General features: G+C 31.7%; 1 protein-coding gene across 1 annotated transcript; it reads left to right on the top strand.

Annotated features, from left to right (window-relative positions):
- The first annotated feature begins 5,489 nt into the window (after positions 1–5,489).
- On the top strand, positions 5,490–13,373 carry LOC141708385 (ATP-dependent helicase rhp16-like). The gene is made up of 15 exons (XM_074511995.1): positions 5,490–5,621; positions 6,543–7,408; positions 8,298–8,420; positions 8,517–8,590; positions 9,767–9,833; positions 9,939–10,085; positions 10,170–10,255; positions 10,532–10,601; positions 11,194–11,322; positions 11,898–12,128; positions 12,443–12,547; positions 12,636–12,788; positions 12,918–13,006; positions 13,098–13,178; positions 13,301–13,373. Exons 1-15 carry the CDS (start codon positions 5,585–5,587, stop codon positions 13,371–13,373), a joined length of 2,331 nt encoding a protein of 776 aa, XP_074368096.1. The 5' UTR covers positions 5,490–5,584.
- The last annotated feature ends 6,825 nt before the right edge of the window (positions 13,374–20,198 follow it).

Raw genomic sequence — 20,198 nt, 5'->3', positions numbered from 1 at the left:
TACATAATATATATATATATATTATTTTGGTTAAGCTGCTCAAATTATATTTTGATTTTTTTTAGTTTAAATCAATCATATAATATTTTTTTACCCTAGATAAATAATTTATGTTATCTTGTCTAAACTCAGCTCAATAATATATTTTTTTAGACGGATAAGTAGTATTTATTATTTTTTTTCTTAAACCGATCCATATTAATATTAACAAAATACAACTAATTCTATTTAGTTTGTTTAAAATTTTATTACATATCGAATTAGAATAATTTTATTTTAGCTCGACAAAAGTGCAAATTATTTTTTTATCTGAAGACATTAATTACCTTCTGACTTTATAAATAAATATAGATATTTATAATATATAATAGATATTAATATTTATTTATAGTTTATTAAATATTAATTAAATTTAATTTTGTAATAAAAATTGTTTTGGAATTTAGTTAAATAAATATTATATTTAGAGAGTAAGTTGAACTAATATAAATTAAAGTAATATAGACCTTAATATGAAGTAAAATTTAAATTGGTTAAATAAGTAGACTAAAACATCAATTAGAATGATATAAAGTTGAATCTAAATTAGAATTTAAATTAGTAAGAATAGTTGACTTCAATATCAATTAGAATTGATTGACCGACTAACCAATATTTCGTCTATTCTAATGTGATCATTTAAGATATAATTTTGCATCTAACTTTTACGATTATGAATTGTCGATGAGTTAATTATTGAGTCACAATTTGTCATTTTATGTAGATTCAGGAAAAGAAAATAGGTCTTATACAAAATTAAAAAAAAAAGGTTTTTACACAACTTGGTAAATATTTCGATATCATTCTCATAGAAATTATGTAAGTCATATATTATCTTGTATAGTTAAGACTGCATTTCTATTCATATATTTTTAGCAAAATCCTGAACTGTACACATATTTTTACTATAATATATGATATGATTAATTTCATATTTTGGAAAATGATTAATATGTCATATTTTGGAACTACTCGTGTAAGTTGTATTATAATAATTATATAAGGTCAAATTTGGTTAATTTTTTTCAGAATTTAATTATATTAAAGAATATTAGGTTTCACGACAACAACTTTTTAACACTAATAGTTATCATAGAACTGTAGGATAACATAAAATACCGTCTACCAATTTTTCAAAATTATAACAAACAGTGTTAAAATACATGAAAAGAAAATAATTAGTGATAACTCCGGTATGCAGGGCTGCTCCTTTGACGTCGCGCCTGGATCCTTGTAGTGGTTGTGGTGTAGCTATTGTGGGGTTTCTGCAAAATAACACCGGAAGGGGGTTTGAGTCCCGCGGCACCTAGGTGTGAGAGTAAGAACTCACTTTGGGGAAGATGAAGATAGATTGAAATTCAAGATAGATGTGTGTGTATGTGTATGAAAGTGCCCAATACCTCCCCCCTAAATAGTCCAAGGGTAGGATTTAGGGGTTGGTACCTTTGAATTGTAGTCGTTGATTCTGGGGGCGGAGGACACCTAGGTGGGGTAGATGTCTCAGACGTGCCTGGATGGGAATGGCTGAGGAATGTTCACAGGATCCTCTGACACGTGTCATTTTATTCTCATTATTGATTAATACCAGCCGTCTCTATCACGAGTTTGGATATGTGCCTCACGTGTTGAGGCTCTAAAGGATTGGGCCGCTGGAAACCACGAGCCCGGACTGAAGGCGAGCAGGGCTAGACGGTGTTGGTTGGGTTGGACTATGGCCCGGAAGTCCGGACTCAGTTCTGCTAGGGGCCTTATGTCCTATCAATTATAATGGAAGAACATTTTATTTAAGAATATTTTATAATGAAACATTAGGATGGGAATAAGATAAACGAAATGACAAAATCCTAGTTCAACCATAAATCAGAAAATTCAAAAAAATATATAGTAGTTATGTTGTAAAGTTAATTCTTATATATATATATAATAAATAACCATATATACCTATACAAATAATAATATTGTGATATATCTTTACGATATATTTTAGAATATGGAACATATCTAAGGATTTATGACTACTATTGTTACTTGTCATATGAATTTGCATAATTAACCAAATTACGTACAAATTGAAGTAAAAACATTTTAACTGTATGTATTATAAATGATAAAAGAGTGACAAAGAATCAAATAAATATTTTAAACACATTGAAACACAATCTTCCTGTCATGTGCTATAACATAACTCGTGCCCCCACTAAATATTACCAAGAATACGATATTAAGTGTAATATGTTCTTTGAAATTTAAGTTACCAGTTAAATTAGATTTTTTTATGAATTTTGGCATTTGATAGAATTATGTGTGTTAATTTGTTGGTAGGGGGAAGTATAAGGTTTACTAAAGAAAACATTATCTTACAAGTAGAAAATATAAAATTTAGATTCTCTACCATTTGGAGAGGGGAGGTTTTATAGAGGAGGAGGTTGGAGGTTTTTTCTTTTAAAATCTAACGAGTATTATTAACGACCAATATTTTTGTCGAAATCCTGAACCGAAGATACCGAACATGTCGGTGACCTCTTACAACTTTCAGGCTCTAGATTTGGCAATTTTTTGTGCTGCTTACAACTTAAGACACTAGAAAATATTATACACTTTGCCATATTTTTGTGCAACCTCAATTACTTTCGGAGTTTAAAATACCTTGTGCGGAGGAATACGTGAAATTTGTAACAATTTTTATTATAAAAAATGCGCCTTTATGATAAAATCTGAAAGTTACGTTTGACTACAAAATAATGCATACCTACAGTGAATTGCAAACTAAATTTCTACAGTTGTGAAATCGGTGAAGAGTATCGTGGACACATCAACATAGGTACAAATGAGAAAATCTTGGCGAATACAACCAATGATAGTATGAACCAAGTTTAGTGGTTATGTACTTTGTATCGTATACCAATACTCATTTCACACCAGAATCCTATAATGATGAGTGAAATAATGTTAGCTGACACAACTATGCTTTTTACAATTGGGTAGCTAAGGAATTTCTTTTCCTACACTTTTATCGTTTATATTAACGCCCTATCGAGTTCAACTCTTATACTTCAGATAGATTGACCAGAAAAACAAGCAAGTCGGTTTACATTTGTGGTGAATATTGTACACAATCTCGTAGACTAACGTGCAAACACAACAAAAATAAGTCCAACAAAATAATTTGGATAAATCTTATACACGCCAAATATTCACTATCAGGGTTACTCATTTTACAATTAAAACTTTTTTAATCATGGATGATTTATATCGATAACAAAGTAACTACATACCTAAAATATAATAGATTCATCACAATTTATGAACATGGCATCCATTGCTACATATCATAACTTTAGAATTTATACTACAAAATGACTCATGTCTCGAATAGGTTTTCATGCTAATTATTAAAAGAGCATAAGCTTCTGTTTCGGTCTCGGTTTCGGTCGATTGATTGAGGATTCAAGCAACATAAATTCTATTTTATATACATTGTTCTCTGTTTATGAGTCATTATTAAATGAGAATCTTGAATACAATAAAAGAAATTCAATTGGTTCATATATAAACTAGTGTCACGAATATCATACAAACTAGTATTAATATATATAAATAAATAGACCCGGATGAAAATCTGTTTTGACTCAATCCGGCTTGATTCAGGGAAAAATGAGGTTCATATTTTGAAGAAAGTTTGATCCAACCCGACTTAATTTTAAAAAAGTATGACTCGGTTCATGTCCAAAAAATGCTTAAATAAAGCCCGGTTTACTCAATTTTGGGTGTGTTTCTAACTTGGACCAGAATTAGCCAACCGTTTTTTGGTTAATAAAATATGTTAACATAACTTTTGATATAGGTAATAATTATGAACACAAATGACAACTCTAGTGGATCGTTCTTAACCCATATACTGAATGGGTGTATTCAATCAATATTTTGAAGATTTTTTTTTGAATTTTCAAGGTTTATGGATGTTTAATTTAGATTTCGAAATTCTTTAAAATCTGAAGGTATGAAATTCAATTTGGATTGTAAAAAAAGTCTATTATAATATAACTGAATTTCATTTAGATTTTAAAAAATTCATTAAAATCCTGTGCTATTTAATTTGAATTTTAAAAATCTATTGAAATCTGATTGCATTGAATATTCAATGAGTTTTATTTTACATGATAAATTCATGGATTTTGATAAATTTTTCAGTATATTTTTAACATTTTGAAATCTCTCAAAAATATATGAGATTTTGTATAAATTTTAAAACTCTAAAAAATCGTTAAGGGTCTACAAATTTTTTTAATCAACTCTATCAAAATCTAAGAACAGTTAAAATCAATGAGAAGCTTTTAAAATCAATTTTATCAAATTCTTTATAATATAAATTGAGTAGACCGCTTAGCCTACCTTTTATAATTTAAGCCAACTTAAATTTTGAAAAAGAGGAAGATGCAAATCTAATTATGATTTTTTTTGACAAATATGATTTATAATTAGTTGAATATGATAATCATTAACTGTGATTGGTCGAAAATTCTTATAATCTTTTTGCAGATAGTTAGTTAAGTGGTGGGATTAACATAACAATTATTAATAAATATATGTTAAAATCTAAATTGATTAAGGAAATTAAAAAAGTAAGAGATTTATTCAATTTTAAAAGTAATAATAGAATCTAAGGGGGTGTAAAGAATTAAGATATTAGAGGATTTATGGTAATTGGTGAATTTTAAATGATTGTCACTAATTTTAATTCTACGCAGATTTTAGCTGACTTGTCGATAAATCTCGTAGAGTCTTACTGATTTAAATGATGATTTTGACGAATTCTTCAAATTCTCGTGAATTTTGCTAAAATTTTAGAATACACTAACAAATTTATCAAATCTAAATTTTATCAAATACAAAAATTCCCTATAATTTAGAATACCATTACATTTAATATATTTTAAAAACCCAACTTAAATACCACCCGTTTTTAATGGATTTTTCAAAATTTAAGTTGAATACCTACATATTTTTTTGAAAAAAATAACGATTCTTATTGAATATCATAAGATTTTAAAGGAATTTGTAAAATCCAAATTAAATGCTCCAGGATTTTTAAAATCTAAAAATATCCTTCAAAATCTAAATTAATTACACCGCTAAATCTAAAATCTAAAAGAGAACAATCACTAGAGTTTAATGCGCATAAAAGATTGCTTTTTTTGTAAAATGGTAAAATTTCATTGGTTGAATAGCACAATTCTTAATTTAGATTGGTTAAAAAGTCATCTAAATTTCTAGTATTGGTTAATCAGTAGTAGTTAGAAAGACAAAAATATTAAGAGAATCCAAAACGTATTTAAGAGGCGTGAATTCTGGGCCAAGAACACATGAAAACCCAATTTATTTAACTTTTTCCCGCTCTCGCTCACTTTCCTATTCTACCCCTACTCTTCACTACAAAAGGCAACGTCTGAAACCCTCAGTAGTCACAAGCTCACTCTTGTTTTCTCGTTTGTGCACCCAGAAACCCTTATTAATTCTCTCAGTTCATTCGTCGTTTCATTCTCCGATGGAGCCGTATCGCAATTCCGGCCGTCTGATCCAAGGTAAAACGACCTCATCAACTTTCAATTTCTCGTTTTTAATTTATTCTTTTTATGTGGCTTCGTAATTTATTTGTTTTATGATCATCTCTAGAACTAGATTACTATATACAATTATGTTAAATTGAGTGTGCATCTATATATGCTAAGTTTGTAATTGCGATTTGTATGAAAGTTATATATTTCTGTTGTTGATTGTGATTTATGTATAGATTTTGCTTTTGTCGAACATACCTCCGATCAAAGGTAAAATTAGTTTATTAAAGTTTAATTTCTCGTTTTGAATTGAATCTTTTAAATCGCTTTATGAATTATTTGTTTTGTGATTATTTTTAAAACTTTCTGATGGTGTAAACTGTGATCTAGATTATTAAACTCGTACAAGATTGCTATGTTTTATATCTGAATTAGTTGAATGTTTGCTAATTAAATTGAATGTAAATATATATATGCTAAGTTTGTTATTGCGGTTTGTATGAATGCTTGATTGTGATTTTTGTATAGATTTTGCTTTTGTCGAACATACCTCCGATCAAAGGTAAAACTACTTATTAACGTTTAATTTCTCGTTTTCAATTTAATCTTTTATGCTTTGTAAATTATTTGTTTTATGATTATTTTTAAAACTTTCTGATGGTGTAAATTGTGATCTAGGTTATAAAACACGTTCAAGATTGCTATGTTTTATATCTGAATTAGTTGAATCCTTGCTAATATATTGAGTGTACATTTATATATGGTAAGTTAGTAATTGCGATTTGTACGAATGCTATGTCTGTTGTTGATAGTCATGACTTGTATAGATTTTGCTTTCGTCGAACATTTCGCAAGGGGATTTGTTAAAAAAAAATTCTGTTTGCACGTAGATGTGTGTAAATTCTTAGCTACGCGATAATAAGTTTTGAGGGTTTGTTTAATTTGTAGGATTTCCTATGAGATTTCCCGAATCAGAAACTGATTCTGAATTAAGTGCTGATGAAGCAGAAGTTCCTGAGCTGGAAGTTGATGGATCTGTTCAGATGGATGTCAGAAAGAAGAGGAGGAGGGAAAATGACAGGCCATTGTTAATCTGGGAAGTTTGGGAAGAAGAACATGCGATATGGTTAGCATCTCACGAGGATGCAGACATAGATATGGATAATCAGAACGATGTTCTGGCTGAAACAGCTGAAGCGCCTCCTACTTTGATTGTACCTCTGCTGAGATACCAGAAAGAATGGTTAGCTTGGGCACTGAAGCAAGAGGAATCTGCAGCAAGAGGAGGCATCCTTGCAGATGAGATGGGAATGGGGAAGACCCTTCAAGCTATTGCACTTGTACTGGCTAAGCAAGGACTTAATCAGGCAGTGGACGGAGCTTTAACCCCACTTAGTCAATATTCTAGATTGCCAAAAGTTAAAGCTACACTTGTAATATGTCCTTTGGTTGCTGTGGTTCAATGGGTAAATGAGATTAGCCGGTCTACCTTGAAAGGTAGCAACAAGGTGCTGGTGTATCATGGAGCCAAGAGGGCCAAGACCCTTCATGAATTCTCAGATTATGATTTTGTTATAACTACATATTCTATTGTGGAATCAGAATTTCGAAAATATGTTTTTCCGCTAAACAAGCAGTGCAACTGGTGTGATAAGTCGTTCAATGAACAGGAGATGTATGTTCACTTAGCTTATTTTTGTGGTCCAGCTGCAATTTATAAGCCTTCGGAACAGAGGAAGGATAAGGCATGTGGATCAGGAGCTGGAAATTGTAATTTGCACTCCATGAACTGGAGTCGTATCATACTGGATGAGGTGCGTTTTTAATGTCTACTTTTGATTAGTACTGTTAGGAAATGTTTTGGAGTTGGTGTGTCTTATTTTGTGTGCGCTTATATTTATTTTTTGTACCTCATCATTATGTAGTTAAGTAATGAAGTAAGAGCTACCCATCTTCATTTGTACAAAAAATAGAATATATCTAATACACCTTGTCACTAATTATATACTCATCAACTTAGTAAAGAAGATCATTTATTCTCCACAAAATGCTAATCTTTAAGCAGTATCCCAGTAAGTATTCTCTCACTAAGTTTTGAATGGGAATTGCATGGTGCATGGTTATGCACCTGCATTTATAGAATGGTGAGGATCAGATTATTTTCGCAACTTATATGATGTTATTTAGTAGCTAATAATATCTTTGTCCAATTATTTAGTAGCTTCACATTTAATTTCTTTAGTATTTATATACATGGATTATATATAAACACTTGAAAATGTGTCAGGAAACTCTGATGTATATGTAAATCAACTATTACCACAGTAAGTGTGTACTTCGCTACTGTGAAACCAGCTTAATTCGTTTAACGATGCCATCAAATATCATAAACTTGTAGTAGTGATTTCCAGCACGAGATATATAGCTACTTCGTGAGCAAGATTAATGATTTTATGTGTTGCTAACTAAATTTGGGTTTTATATTAATTTTAAAGATTTTCATCTGCACTTAAGAATCTTATAGTACTTACTACACATTTGCCTTTCTAATTTGAAAATCAGATGCTAACATTTTATACTCCATAGATATTGGATCAAAGTGTAGTAAATCTACTCTACAGGCCTTTTAAGCGCCTTTTAGCATTCAACTTCAAAATTATTGCCTAAATAATTTATTGGACGACTTTTCAACTTTTTTTATAGGCTCACTACATCAAAAATCGAAGTGGTAGCACTACGAAAGCTGTTCTTGCTTTAAAATCTTCCTACAAGTGGGCTTTAAGTGGCACTCCCCTTCAAAATCATGTCAAAGAAATCTACTCGCTTGTAAGATTTTTGTACATGAGTTAGCTTTTGTGATATACGGTTTAATTTTTTATCATTTATATATATTTATTTAGGATTTTGTTTGCTTTGGCACAGATCCGATTCCTGCAGATTATTCCGTATTCTTATTACTTTTGCATGGATTGCAATTGCAGAACACTTGATTATAGGTATTTTAAGGGTTAAACTATCTTTCCTGAAAGATGATATATATGTATATCTGCCTCGGATTTTATTGCCCAACATACACAAATCATTGATCAGTACTGCCTGACAAATCTGCCAGTTCTCGGAAATAGCAAGAGATGTTATATTATATGCCATAATATGTTTGCCATTTCTTCATATGCCCATTTCAGCTCCCAGTGTGCATCCGGTTGGTCAAAAATATGTTATTATTTAAAATTATGTAAGCACTAATAGCTATTGAAGGTGCAAAACACACCAAAGTGCAAAGGTACAACTGAGCATAAGCGCAATGCGTTTGTGCGAAATGCTTCATTAAATTGAAGCACAAAAACTAATTATCCCCAACACAGATTCTGCCGACTAAAGTGTGTATTTCTTATAAAAATGAATCCTCTTCATGAAGGCTCTCATAATTTTATTCATCAATTATAATATTATTATCCCCAACACAGATTCTGTCTTTTGGATCTTCTCCGCGTCAAGTAATTAGCGTCTTCTGAATGGCGATAGTCTATAAGAGGCATGCTTCTCTTTGTTGTTGTATAACACCTCGCTTCATGCTTCCACGTTATCGCATTGCTTCAACTGCACAAAGTAATGAAAGCTAGCTTTGCATTGTTCACATATGTGCTCATGCGCTTGTTATAACTATGTTAATATGCACTTATAACTAGTGGCATGTTTGTTGATTGTTTTGTGGGATGTGGATAATATTTTGTACATTGTGTTTCAGTAATATTTATTTAGGCATTGCCAAGGCGGAAGAGAAATAAGTATTGGAAGATGTTCAGCCTCGCTGGCTTTTTATAGGGCAGGAAATGCCTTGTGGATTTTGGGTATCCATAGGCTAGGCGTGCATTAGACGTTCAAATTTATGAATTGGCTATTCTGTGATGCAGCTATGTAAAATCTAATAAGCTAGCTATTTTTGTAGTCAATTTAGAAGACTTGTAATGGTTTCTTGTGTGTTCTTTTACTTATATTATAATTGCTCTTATGTTCTAATGTTTGAACTTATAATTTCTATATTTCAATCAGATAGTGTATGAGATGAAGTTCTTGATTAAAAGGAAATTAATATCTTCCTGCTCTTGTATGCTTTACATTTTTATAATAAACTGTTTGTTATCTAATATCTTTAAGTCATTACCTTGCAGTTCTAAAAGTATTTTATGTTCAAACTGCAATCATGGCTCTATGAAACACTTTTGTTGGTGGAATAAGGTGAGTCACAAAGTATAAGATTCTCATATTGTGTCTTTTAATTGCAATATGTACTGAAAAGTTGTTGCAAACTTCTTCTGATATTGTAACTATTTATATGTGCAGCATATTGCCTCACCAATAAAAGTGGGAGGAAATTCGGTGTGGAGCAGAAACGCAATGATCTTGCTGAAACACAAGATCTTAAAAAGTGTGATGCTACGGCGTACTAAACAGGGTAGATCTGCTGATCTTGCACTTCCTCCCAAAATGGTAACTAAATTACTCTCTGATGCTGCAAGGCACCAAGATTTGCATTTTAAATTCAGCATGTCATGCAATATTATTGTTTGTCAGATTTTATTACGAAGGGACTCACTGGATATTAAGGAAGATGATTACTACACCTCATTGTACACTGAAAGTCGGGCACAATTTAACACGTGAGTCAACCTAACTAATTAATTATTCTTATTTTGGTTTAAAATTATAAGCTGTGTGGTCTGTTTTATCTGTTATATTCGTAAGATGTGCTTCGAAGTTCTTCTCCACTGCGATTCAATTATTTCGGATTTCTATCTTTGGATACAACTGTACCAGTGCTTCAATTTATGCTGAAACTGATATTTGGTCACATAGATTTTTGTGTCATGACAACTTCTCCTTCGTCCATATGGCCATGTATACTTAACTAACTTAATTATCTCATGCATGTGCAGATATGTCGCAGAAGGAACTGTTATGAATAACTATGCCAACATCTTTGATATCCTCACGCGTTTGCGAAAGGTGAAAATTTTACTTACTATATACAATCATCTTTAAATTATACAATTTTCTAAGTACTTTCCATATATATTTGCAATAATTAAGTACTTTGAGTTATGGGTACCTAATATAGCAGCTTTTAGTATAATTATTGATTATCACTTAAAAGGAAACTACTCCATTAAAGAATATTACTAAATAAAAATGCATGTGTATTATTTCTTAAATAATTTCTTAAATGATGTATTTAATTGCTTATTTAACTAATTATTGAGATGTGCATCAATTGCTCAACATTTTAGCAGTATATCTTCTGCTTTTGGTTATTTGAGATACACAATTGATGATTGTCACTGCCAAGATAATTAGTATGTAACACCTGTTTTTAATTAGTTTATAATTTGAGAATGACATGGATGGTTTTTTTGGTGGAGGGGTGTGAATCACAGTGTCTACTATATTTGTGATAGTGTTATCTTGGTTGTTATATGCTAAATGTTTTTAACTGTGATATTCTGTGAATGAATTTTAGCATACGCATCTGCTCAATTAATTATGAGATTTTGTTGTCGTCTTTCTCTAACCATACTTTATGGCTATATATAATTAATAGGCTGTTAATCATCCATACCTTGTGGTATACTCTAAAACGGCCATGAGCAGAAACCCAAGTGCGGTACTTGATGCTAACGATGGTGAAGTGATATGTGGGCTTTGTCATGAATCTGTAGAAGATCATGTGGTGAGTGCATAACGAATTTTCTTTTCGAGTACTACTCTCTTACTGTAAATGTGTTTATTTTCCCAAGCCATATATAAGAAGGATACTGGAAGTCTTTCATCTCTTAGGCCATGTTACCCAAAATCGGATAAAAGTGTCCAACATGGATAGCGTACAAGCGTTGCACTCGGAAATAATTTGAAAATTTTAACATTTTTCTGAAGATTATATATTCCTAATAATTATGAGTTAATTGTGAGGGATGATCTTTGCATTAGGGAAGAAAGATGTATAAAGCATGAGAGATTATAACTTTATTAGTTAAGCCTATATATGGGCCTGCAGAATTATAAGTTCCATATGTGTGTCAGAAGAATAGTACTATTTTACTATCTTGTCTGTATTGGTAACATTTACTTGTGTTGTTTTACGCCAAACAGGTGATCATAACTAGAATTTTCGGTAATTAGCTATTCTGTAAAGATAGGATATTGCTCCCTGGAATATTTTGAAAAGACTATGATCTTGCTCCTCGTTTGTTTTTTCTTAATATAATCTTCTGCCTACTTATAAAGCTAATGTAATAATTACTCCAGGTTAATGCATGTAAACATGTTTTTTGCAAATCTTGTTTAATCAACTTCTCTCCTAGCACTGGACAAGTGTCATGCCCTACATGTAAGGAGCCACTTACTGCAGATTTTATTACAAGAAAAGACCATGGAGATGAGGATACTAAAAATAGCATTAAAGGTTTTAAGCGCTCAAGTATTCTCAACAGAATTCGGCTTGATGACTTCCAGACTAGTACAAAAATTGAAGCTTTGGTAATTTTTTGATTCTCCTTTCAGAAATTTTCCTTTGCTGTTATTTTATCTATAATGTATTTTTAAACTTAGGCTTCGCTTGTCAATGGCCTTTTTGACGAAATGAAAGGAAGCTACTAAGCTATCTAAATTTACTAACTCTACAATAAGATCTTGTTTATCTAAACTTAGTTTTCATAATACTTTCTAAAGCAATTAATGTTTTCACACACCCTTGAAATGAGTTTGAACGCCTGATTTTCTAAAAACGTAGTGTCTATTTCTCAGATCATTTGTAGTGCTCTGACTGATATGAACTTCATTAAATTATGTAGAAAGAAGAATTCAGGTTTATGATTGAGAGGGATGGTTCTGCCAAAGGAATAGTTTTCAGCCAATTCCCATCATTCTTGGACTTGATTCACTATTCTCTGCAGAGGGTGGGTGCTAAATTTGCAAGCTATGATTTTTAATATCTACTTCGTCATCAAGCTGACAAATATTGCTTGATGTTGAAACCTTTTACAGTCGGGAATTCAGTGTGTTCAGTTGGATGGATATATGACTATGAGGACAAGAGATGCTGCGATTACAAGATTTACGGAAGATCCAGATTGCAGATTATTTCTCATGAGCTTGAAAGCGGGAGGGGTCGCACTTGATCTCCCAGTGGCATCACATGTAAGAGAATATTATATTGCTAAACGTGAAGTGTAACCATATTATACCTGCACTTGTGTATCTTTTTTGTTTATGATCCTGCCGGAAGGGAAGGTCAATGTTTAGTTTCTTTTCGTCTTCGCCGTGCAGGTATTCTTGATGGACCCATGGTGGAATCCTGCTGTTGAGCAACAGGCACAGGACAGAATACATAGAATTGGACAGTATAAGCCTACCAGGCAAGTCCCTTGGTTATGGAGTTGCTTGCTCAGTGTTCGAGTATATTATATTTTGCAACTCTTCCCCTAAATCTCTTGTGCAAATTTGCAGGGTTGTTAGATTTATTATTGAAGACACGGTAGAAGAGAAGATCTTGTTATTACAAGAAAGAAAAAAACAGTTATTTGAAGGGTATCTTTTTATTAAATATTTCAATGTTAAAAATTTTAAACTCCTCTTAAATCAACTAATTATATCATATTATATCATGCCTTTTTACAATCAACTGATTATGATGTCATGCCATTTTACAGGACTGTCGGTGGCTCGGACAATGCCCTGCAACAATTAACAGCCAATGATATAAAATTTTTGTTTAATCTGTAATAAAAATTTTGTAATCATATATTGTAATTGCGCGAATTCTAGCGTTATAATATTACTTTAGCTTTTTGGTTGTGATTTTTTTATGATATAAGATTTGCGTGAATTCTAGCGTTATAATATTATATTAGTTTTTTGGTTGTGGTTTTTTTATGATATAAGATTATTGTAACGTACCGGAATTTGTCATCAATTCCGTTTTTGAATTTTCGTCAAACCAAATTTTATTTTGTTGACTTATGAACACATGTACAAAAATGACCCCAAATTTTTAAACACAAAACAGACCATTGTTATGGTTATTTAAAAATGTTAAACACGACCATTTTCATAAGAGATCATATCTTATTATCGGTTTTAAATTTTAAATATGTGTATATTTTTGTTTGAAAGAAAATAAGAATAACATTTATTATTATTTTAAATGTGATTTTTTTTTCTTTTATTCTTTAAGTTTATTTTTTAAAATACAGAGATTGATATTCTATTTTTGAAATTGTGCTTTTGAAAATCCAAAAAAGTTATGTATTTTCTAGTTCTCCCAATCATCTACACACCTAAAGTTCATATGATATATAAAGGACTTTAAATCAAAATACATCATAAATATATTTGTAATTATAAAACTTGATCTTGTATTTTCACTTTGCCATTGAAAGTCATGTTATACATAGTCATGTTATACCTGTCATTTTATATTAATTATTATACATATATTAGACACATATATTAATCTATACAATGACAACAATTAAAGATAACATACCATGAATATATATGTGAATAAGAATTTAAACATCACAATAATATAAATATAAGATAACATATATATTAATTTCTCTAATTATTAATACATGTGTATAATATATGTATAATAATTAATATAAAATAATAATAATATAGAGAAAATGCTCGATATACATCATTTCTGTAATGAATGGCGAAAAATATAAATTTTCATGATTATGGGTCAAATTACCACCCTAATACGTTACTTTATTTTATGTCATCCAGGTAATCCTTGTTAATTGAATACGGTGGATCGGATGATTTTGATATAATACACGTAAACGCAATTCTATAAAATAAGTAATTTATATTTTAAAATGACAGTATTGAATAAATGATAAGTTAATAAATACTGTCATTTTCATGTTCATATGTTCACTACAAGTAAAATCAATTGTATTTAATCAAAATGCAGCCAATAAAAAAAGCATACATACACACACAAATGATAGTAATTTACTGAAAATCACTACAAGAAATTTGCAATCACACAACACCTATGAAACAACGGTTGACAAAAAAACTGTTGCCCCAAATTCGTAGACAACTGTGAATTTCCTTTCCTTGAAAAACTGTTGTTGGAGTACATGTAGAACAACGGTTATAGCTGTTTTTTGAAAGACTTGTCTCTGTGGCATCCTCTTACCGAGATAGACAACAGTTCGGATTCTACACTGTTGTCATAAATCTTTCACATAACAGTCAAAAACCGTTGTTAATAAGCTAACTTATGGTAGTGTGAGACTACAGTTTTTGGCCTTATGTTGTGTAATTTAGACAAGTGTTTATTATAACACTTATCTTATTGAACATCAAACAATGGTTTTTACATACCATTATTAAAAGGAAAGCTCACAGACAATGGTTATTAGTAGTGTTGGGTAAATGAGGTTCAAACAACCGGTCTTGTGTCTTGTTGTCTGAACACCTTATTTAGATGATTGTTTTACACATTGTGACAGTAACCGTTGTCTGTTGAGTAATGGTAAAAAAAAATTGACTTGCAAATATGCAAGTCCCCACAAAACAGATCCAAAAACATTTAACCAAGAAATTTCCAAATCATGAATCATTCGACCAACAAACTAACAATCAAAAAATCATGAGCCAAATCAAAAACCAAAAATACTACCTCAAATGGACGAGTTCAAGTATTAAACTAAAAGTTTGGCGATAAATACATACAAATCAAAGTGTACTCTCTTTATAGTAATACAAAGCTGCAAAATGCAATCTCCATTTCATGGAGACCGCATTTTGCAGCTCTTGCATTACTATAAAGAGAGTAAACCTGGACACGTATACATTCATCAACAAACTAAATATTTTTACAAATTTACAAGTTCATCTATGAATTGAAAAATACACAAATTAATCACAATGCCATAATACTACAAGTCCAGTGAAGAGCCTCCGGTAATTGGTTTGAGGTAATTATCATCATCACTGGTAACAAAAACTCTGGTTTGCCAAATAAATGCTATAACAGAAACTTAACATTCCAATAACCTGGGAAGAAGCTATAGGAGCAGTCTCCCTCATATTGATTGCCTCTGTTCGTGAAGTTCTTGAAGACCGAACAACCATAAAACCTCCACCACCAATCCCACTAGCCATTGCATTAACAACACCTAGGCATAAAGCAGTTGCTACTGCAGCATCAACAGCATGTCCACCCTGTCCAAGAATCGACACTCCAGTTTTTGAACACCGCGCATCATCAGCAGCAACAACTGCTTTATCCGATTCAACAACTTCACCATTTCCAAATGACAAGAAGCTATAGGAGCAGTCTCCCTCATATTGATTGCCTATGTTCGTGAAGTTGCTGAAGACCGAACAACCATAAAACCTCCACCACCAATCCCACTAGCCATTGCATTAACAACACCTAGGCACAAAGCAGTTGCTACTGCAGCATCAACGGCATGTCCACCCTGTCCAAGAATCGACACTCCAGTTTTTGAACACCGCGCATCATCAGCAGCAACAACTGCTTTATCCGATTCAACAACTTCATCATTTCCAAATGACAGACCCTCATTACCATACTTTCCGCCTCCCTTAGTTATTCCAAATTCCAAGTAGCCAGTTAAAGTGAGGCCGGCAACTACATCAAATAGAATGATTAGTCCTTCCAACTACATCAAGATTCCAACTATGCTAGTGCCAGATAGTTCAAATCTTTTCATCTTATGTTTTTCTTAATATGATCAATGATTGACTATCTAAAATTGGAACATAACAAATGAACTAAACAAGTCTAATCTAAGCAGTTCTTGAAACCTGAAGACTTCGATTTTTGTCTTGAAGAAGGACTAATACACATAACAATTTACAAAACTGAAAAAAATAAGTTGCACATCCATCGAACAAATTTATATAAGATCCTACATTAAAAAATATAATAAATTAACAACAGGATAGAGCCGAAAAGGTAAGATAAGATATGCTAAATAACTTACTTATGAACGGTATCTTTGAATTTCTCCTCGTCCAAGAATTGCTGTATCAGGAAAACTAGTTCCCGACTCAAAGATGGCATGGTACCTGCTCCCGGGATCCGGAGATACTCCAGCAGAATGTAAGACTAAATTGTAGTGTCAGGTGTATTTATCTCGCATTTCATATACAACCTTTATGTTTTGTTAAATAGGAATATGGGCTCACTACTCTCATAGCATAGCATAGAAATTGTCGAGTGTCGATGTAAGTCAAGGTGTTTTGTACAATCACTTTACTGAACTATATTTATTTGAAAAAGCAAGTGTCACTTGGTCACTAGATCTAATCCTGTTGGGAATCTGATATTCAATAGTATCATTTATCCAGAATCATGCAGATAGCCTTGACCAGTTGTGACATGGTACTTGACTGCATATTTAGACAAACATAGATCAGGTTGAAAGTGAGATAAACAAAGTAATAGTTTGCATGTCAAGAAAATCTTAAACCAAATTGAGAGTGAGATAAACAAAATCATTGTTTAACCAACTAGAAAACTGTAATGCCACTTGCCAGGATACCTTAATAACAAATACATGCAACTTTTGAAATTTAGCTACAATGCGTATCCAAGGATTCTGTTTCAGTTCAGGACTAGTTGCTAGAAGGCATCTTCAAGGACAATGTCCTCTGTGATATATATTTCATCCTCTAGTCCCATCACTGCTGCTACCTGTTGTAGCTCAGCTTCCAGGATCTAAAAAACAAATACGAAATTTAGTCACTTTTTCATATGATTCATATTTAAGTAGAAAACAACAGACTCCGGTATTCGACCTTTAGTCTTACTTATAACAACTACTAGCTTACAGCCTGCTCCAAACTATCACTAAACTCTAACAATTAATCTCATCGTAACAAACAAATAAACAATACCAACTAACCACAATCAGAATCTACCTTACCAAGAAGAAAGACACAAACTTTCCTACAAAATGAGCCTGTAAGCAGCCCAAGATTTATCAAAAAAACATTAAACAGAAAAACAAACAAAACCAATTAACACTAACTAAAATGGGTCATCAAAGAATCAATCTTTATCTCATTTCCACATACCAACAAAAAAAAAGTATTTGCTCTAAATTAGCAAGAAACAATAAAAGCCCATTTCAGATCCACACCCGATAATTCAAATTGCATGTAAAATAAAGATAAGGATTTGAAAAAAGAAGCTTACCTAGGAGCACCAAAAGTAACAGAGTTGGGGTCTTTACTTTCTAAAGCACTTGTTTCTTTTTATTTAATCGGAGCCCCAAATCGGAGCCATAGACATGTCCAGTGGAGAGAAAGAATTTCGGAGTCGTGAAACACCAAAAATTCATGCTTTCATAGAGACAGTGGGAGAGAGGGAAAGAGAGCATCGATAGAGAAAGGACAGCGGCAGAGAGAGAAGTATTATTGAGGAGTTTTTTGTTTTGGGGGGAAAATGACCGCCCAACAATTCACTATAGAACCCATCACTATGTTATAATTGAAGATGAGGACTGAGATTGAAAGTAAAAGGGGGAGACATTTTATCAGATTTACAAGTAAAGGGGGGGCAAAAAATTTGTGAAGGGGGAAATGATTGAGTGACCCAGGGAAAGATAATATTGGTACATAATTATTAAAAAAATAAATTTTAAATAATTATTTTTTAAGTAATTATTTTTTTATTTAACTAAGAATTAAATGAAAGTGAGTATAATTTTTTTTATTTTTTTATTTATTTTTATAATGATTAGTTTCAAAATATTTTAATATTTTTATTTATATCAAGCAAGATGAATTTTAATTTTTTTAACAATTTTTTCATATGACTAAAATTGATATATCTTAATTCATCTTGTCGTCAAGAAGAATTAAGATATATCGATTTTAGTCATATGAAAAAATTATTAAAAAATTTGAAATTCATCTTGCACATCAGGATTAGAAAAATCCGGTAAAAGTACCCCTCCCGACAACGAGACTCGTTCCCGATTTACAAGATTGATTTTTAAAATGATTTTTTCGACGATCCGACCGTACGGATGTTAAGATATATCGATTTTAGTCATATGAAAAAATTATTCAAAAATTTGAAGTTCATCTTGCACGTCAGGATTAGAAAAATCCGATAAAAGTACCCCTCCCGACAACGAGACTCGTTCCCGATTTACAAGATTGATTTTTAAAATGATTTTTTCGACGATCCGACCGTACGGATGTTAAGATATATCGATTTTAGTCATATGAAAAAATTATTAAAAAATTTAAAATTCATCTTGAACGTCAGGATTAGAAAAATCCGGTAAAAGTACCCCTCCCGACAACGAGACTCGTTCCCGATTTACAAGATTGATTTTTAAAATGATTTTTTCGACGATCCGACCGTACGGATGTTAAGATATATCGATTTTAGTCATATGAAAAAATTATTAAAAAATTTAAAATTCATCTTGAACGTCAGGATTAGAAAAATCCGATAAAAGTACCCCTCCCGACAACGAGACTCGTTCCCGATTTACAAGATCGATTTTTAAAATGATTTTTTCGATGATCCGACCGTACGGATGTTAAGATATATCGATTTTAGTCATATGAAAAAATTATTAAAAAATTTGAAATTCATCTTGCACGTCAGGATTAGAAAAATCCAATAAAAGTACCCCTCCCGACAACGAGACTCGTTCCCGATTTACAAGATTGATTTTTAAAATGATTTTTTCGACGATCCGACCGTACGGATGTTAAGATATATCGATTTTAGTCATATGAAAAAATTATTAAAAAATTTGAAGTTCATCTTGCACGTCAGGATTAGAAAAATCCGATAAAAGTACCCCTCCCGACAACGAGACTCGTTCCCGATTTACAAGATTGATTTTTAAAATGATTTTTTCGACGATCCGACCGTACGGATGTTAAGATATATCGATTTTAGTCATATGAAAAAATTATTAAAAAATTTAAAATTCATCTTGAACGTCAGGATTAGAAAAGTCTGGTTAAAGTACCCCTCCCAACAACGAGACTCGTTCCCGATTTACAAGATTGATTTTTAAAATGATTTTTTCGACGATCCGACCGTACGGATGTTAAGATATATCGATTTTAGTCATATGAAAAAATTATTAAAAAATTTGAAGTTCATCTTGCACGTCAGGATTAGAAAAATCCGATAAAAGTACCCCTCCCAACAACGAGACTCGTTACCGATTTACAAGATTGATTTTTTCGACGATCCGACCGTACGGATGTTAAGATATATCGATTTTAGTCATATGAAAAAATTATTCAAAAATTTGAAGTTCATCTTGCACGTCAGGATTAGAAAAATCCGATAAAAGTACCCCTCCCGACAACGAGACTCGTTCCCGATTTACAAGATTGATTTTTAAAATGATTTTTTCGACGATCCGACCGTACGGATGTTAAGATATATCGATTTTAGTCATATGAAAAAATTATTAAAAAATTTAAAATTTATCTTGAACGTCAGGATTAGAAAAATCCGGTAAAAGTACCCCTCCCGACAACGAGACTCGTTCCCGATTTACAAGATTGATTTTT

This window comes from Apium graveolens, chromosome 2, assembly GCF_009905375.1.
Source record: "Apium graveolens cultivar Ventura chromosome 2, ASM990537v1, whole genome shotgun sequence".
NCBI lineage: Eukaryota > Viridiplantae > Streptophyta > Magnoliopsida > Apiales > Apiaceae > Apium > Apium graveolens.
This window is presented reverse-complemented; position numbering and strand designations above follow the sequence as displayed.

What these genes read in the sequence shown, in the direction of transcription:
- LOC141708385 (XM_074511995.1), top strand. Translation starts at nt 5,585, where the DNA reads ATGGAGCCGTATCGCAATTCCGGCCGTCTGATCCAAG. An exon ending in TCAAAGAAATCTACTCGCTT is followed by an intron (nt 8,421 to 8,516) that starts GTAAGATTTTTG and finishes GCTTTGGCACAG; the next exon opens with ATCCGATTCCTGCAGATTAT. An exon ending in TTCACTATTCTCTGCAGAGG is followed by an intron (nt 12,548 to 12,635) that starts GTGGGTGCTAAA and finishes AACCTTTTACAG; the next exon opens with TCGGGAATTCAGTGTGTTCA.